General features: G+C 34.5%; 1 protein-coding gene across 1 annotated transcript; it reads right to left on the bottom strand.

Moving 5' to 3' along the window:
• Positions 1 to 1,725: 1,725 nt before the first annotated feature.
• Positions 1,726 to 3,485, bottom strand: LOC110019922 (myb-related protein 340-like). Its single transcript, XM_020717795.1, has 3 exons — positions 2,956 to 3,485; positions 2,492 to 2,621; positions 1,726 to 2,371 (listed from the first exon to the last, which is right to left on the bottom strand). Exons 1-3 carry the CDS (start codon positions 3,224 to 3,226, stop codon positions 2,023 to 2,025), a joined length of 750 nt encoding a protein of 249 aa, XP_020573454.1. The 5' UTR covers positions 3,227 to 3,485; the 3' UTR covers positions 1,726 to 2,022.
• Between the last annotated feature and the right edge of the window lie 307 nt (positions 3,486 to 3,792).

Genomic DNA, 3,792 nt, shown 5'->3' with positions numbered 1-3,792 from the left:
GTTTACAACAGTAATGAATGTTTATGTAATATTTTTTTACTTATCCTGTATCAGAAATTTGGCTACATTTTTTGTGTCAGATGTTGTAATTTCAATCATAATGTTATCCATTTCATTTATCTTAATCAATGATTTGATTTGTTACAGATGATTTGATGTGTAAAGATATGCTCATAGGATTTGTTGGGAGGATTTGTTGGGCTATATGGTTGTTAAGGATCCCAAGCAGTTATAATGATAATTTTGGGGGCATTTACATACATACCACACAATTCTTACTTATTTATGTATGTAACGCCTAAACATTCATATATACATGCTTGCCACTTAAAACTTTAACACCACGTCAAAAAGTATCACCATCAATACCTTTCTAAATATAAATACACCTTTTCATTCATACGTTTATGACATGAAGGTGTTATAATATGACATGAAGGTGTTATAATGTTATAAGTGTAAATATCAAATTATGGGTGTTAGATATGTAAATATATAAGAATCGTGTGGTATGTATGTAAATTTTCCTAATTTTTAAGTTGCTGCAAGCTTAGGGGTATAGCAAATTTTATAAAGGCAGGATTTAGTGGCATTGCTTTACATTTCTTTTTGCTGTTAATTTGAAGTGCATTTTTTATATTAATATTGATTGTAATTAGATTAGTTTATATGGATCACATGATAATTGTTCTTCTATATATTGTACCCTCTTATCATTAAAGCATGCTGATTGGAGTAAAGCTGATAATTATGCTCATAACTCAGAAGCTGTCAATAATCTTTTGAAGTTTATTTTACTAGAATTTGAATTCGATGCATTTGTGGTTGAAGATGTGCTCAATTAAACTCAAATTTGATTTGATACATTATTTATTTGCATGTATGCATGTATTTTAATATCTGCAGTTAATAATTACTATATATTTTATAAAAGTCATTTGACCTAATATAGTATTTATATAATTTTCAGTTAAATGAAGCTTAGTTTGAATAAAATAATAAAAAAACTGTTAAAATGCTGAAGTTTTGTTCTCTTGTACATCAATTTCCTGAAGACGAGCAATGTAGTTTCTTCTTCTACTTTCATATTCTCAATATTCAATAATCAGCATTTTTTAGCAAGTGGAGCACATTTATCCGTGACATAATACTGAGTGTAGTTTTCTATGTGACGTAATAGTTGAGAGTGTAGTTTTTTATTATGAGGCAGCGGGTTTGAATCATCCATATTGACCTTTGGGTTTACCTTCTCCCAAAAAATCAAAATTTGGGAGAATTTATTGATTTTGTTTCGAATTTTGATTTTCTTTGTTTGCAAATTTACAGCATATTTGAGTCAAGTATCTCTGAAATAATTATAGGACTTCAAAATAATTCATCCCAAAAACTTAATCAGAAAGGTTAAAATTAGTAATAATACATCAAGGTTCTTCAAGCACAGGACATTCCAGAATATGGCGTGCTGAACAGCACTCCAGATGGGCCATGTGTTCGACTATTTTGCTGCAGCTGCTAGGCCCCATTTTTCGGTGGAGGTTGCTTCTTCAACTGGGGAACGTAACTTCATGCAAAACATTGAATTTGGTAAAACTTCCTTTTCCTATTAAAGTGCTAACATATAAAATTGATGAATTTGATGTTACATATGAAAATATTTTCATATTATTTTTTAAGAAAATTATAAATTGACTGAAACATATTCATCAAACAAATTTTAGCTGCATCTTTGACGCCCGAATGTGGAACCAAATGTATTACATGGATTCAACTACAGAGTCACTGTTCGGACAACAGACATAATATTTTCTCCCGTCTAACTAATGCGCTTAAATTTTTTTAAGCAAAGCCAAGCACAAATCATCCTTGTCGATCGCTCCAGCTCCTTTATGTTTGAATATATTTCATAAATCAAACCCACAGAGAAAAACATAATCTTGTTGCAAAGGGTCATATCTATAACTAAAAGTAGTGAAAAATAGACTCAAATGATAGTTGATACATTATGTATACATATTAGAGACTTTAATATAGTGCATTATGTTGACAAAATCCAGCCAACATGTTACTGTCGAAGTCGGGCAGCGGGGAAAAGTCTAACCACCCCTCCGGTTTGCTTGGCCAGCAGCCCTCTCCTCTTTCATCCAAGTAGTTATAATAACAGTTGGAAGTAGAGGATGAATTAGAAAGATCACCACCGCTGTTGGAAGTTGCCAAGGAGCTCTGTCCTTCTGAAACTCCATGCCAGGGAGGTCTGCCCATCAGTGCCCTCATTCCTTCAAGGACATTTGCGTGTTTTTGCAATCTTGTCCTCCAATAATTCTTTATTTCGTTGTCTGTCCTGCCAGGAAGATGTTGTGCGATCTTTGACCACCTGTTCATGAATGTTAATAATTACATATCGTCCATTAGTTTGGCTTTGTTAAGCAACAAAACATCAATGTTTGTAAATAATTAAAAAATAACAGTTGAAAATGGGCATATAGGAGATTACCGGTTTCCCCAACGTGAATGGAGTTCAAGAATGAGGAGCTGCTCCTCTGCGGTTATGTTGCCGCGGCGTACATCTGGCCGGAGATAGTTTAGCCACCGTAGACGGCAGCTCTTCCCCGTCCTCTTTAGTCCTGCAGTATTCATGTATTAGGATGATAGATATATAGGATAAAAGAGTAGCATTTTTGCTGCTTATTTAATTGTTTGCTTGTATACAAACAATATTAAAAGTTCAAAAATTTTTACGAGTTAAAAGTATATTTTCTAACTTCAACTCATTAATTGAATAAATAAGCCAAGCCAACAACACTATTGCAGAGAGTTTGGGATCAAAGTGCAGTGCTGTTGGTTCAAAAGTCTACCAACAACTTAACTGGTTAATTTTCTGAAAAATAAGAATATACACTGATGCTGAAGCTGAATATGAATTACTACTGCCTGAATCATGCACATATTTGATCCTACCTGCGCACTTGGCGAGATAGTTCCAGCGCCCTTCACCGTGTTTGGAGATGTAGTTGGTGAGGATAAGGTCTTCTTCCACAGTCCACGGCCCTCTCCTCAACTCCTCCGCAGTACTCTGCTGCTTTTCAATCTCCATATAAGGCTTATGGACAAGCTCTCTCAAAGCTCTTCTATATATAGAAATTAAGTACAGAGGGAGAGAAGTTTGGAGAGGAATTGAATTTAAAAAAGTTATTATATAAGAGAAGCAGCAAGTAGGCATGCAGGGCATAGGGGAGAGATTGCTGCTGTGCTAATTAATCCTCAAAAGTCTTGAGAATTTGTGAATTGTGGAGAAGTTGAGAGAAGAAAAGAGTTTGGAAGTCCAACTTCGCCTTCTTTCTTCCGCGGCGCCACTATTCCAAATCACTCGTGTCCTCTTTCCACTCGTGAATCCACTTGTGTTAACTTTTTTCTGGAGTTGCTTCTGCACTCTTCCTTCTTGTACTTTGTCTAACTAATCCGTAGAAATGTAAACCTTTATCTTTCTCTTTCAATAGGGCTGGACTACGCTACATCAAGTAGGCTCTCCAAGCCCAAGTTCTCGGCACATGGGAATTTACAAAATGATTAATTGTTGACAGAAGAGGGAGCTGTTGCGACTTTTGTATTGTCATTAATGGTATTTCTCCTTTGCAAGATTTACACGCATACCACACAATTTCTATGTATTTATATATCTAATGCCTCGATTTTGATTTGTACATTTATATGTGGAAAGTTGTTTTTTACTTCTTAAAGTTAATAATGACCATTGTTACGTCCTAAAAAATTTTATTGATCAGCTTGAATCTTAAC

Source organism: Phalaenopsis equestris, unplaced genomic scaffold (genome assembly GCF_001263595.1).
Source record: "Phalaenopsis equestris unplaced genomic scaffold, ASM126359v1 Scaffold000088, whole genome shotgun sequence".
Classification (NCBI taxonomy): domain Eukaryota; kingdom Viridiplantae; phylum Streptophyta; class Magnoliopsida; order Asparagales; family Orchidaceae; genus Phalaenopsis; species Phalaenopsis equestris.
Note: the sequence above shows the minus strand (reverse complement) of the source record. Positions and strands in the feature narration are given on the sequence as shown.

Excerpts from the sequence above, each read along its gene's own strand:
- LOC110019922 (XM_020717795.1), bottom strand. The coding sequence starts at position 3,226 with ATGCCCTGCATGCCTACTTGCTGCTTCTCTTATATAATAACTTTTTTA. Across the intron at positions 2,622-2,955 it reads CTATCTCGCCAAGTGCGCAG|GACTAAAGAGGACGGGGAAG; the intron begins GTAGGATCAAAT and ends TGAATACTGCAG. Across the intron at positions 2,372-2,491 it reads CATTCACGTTGGGGAAACCG|GTGGTCAAAGATCGCACAAC; the intron begins GTAATCTCCTAT and ends ATTCATGAACAG.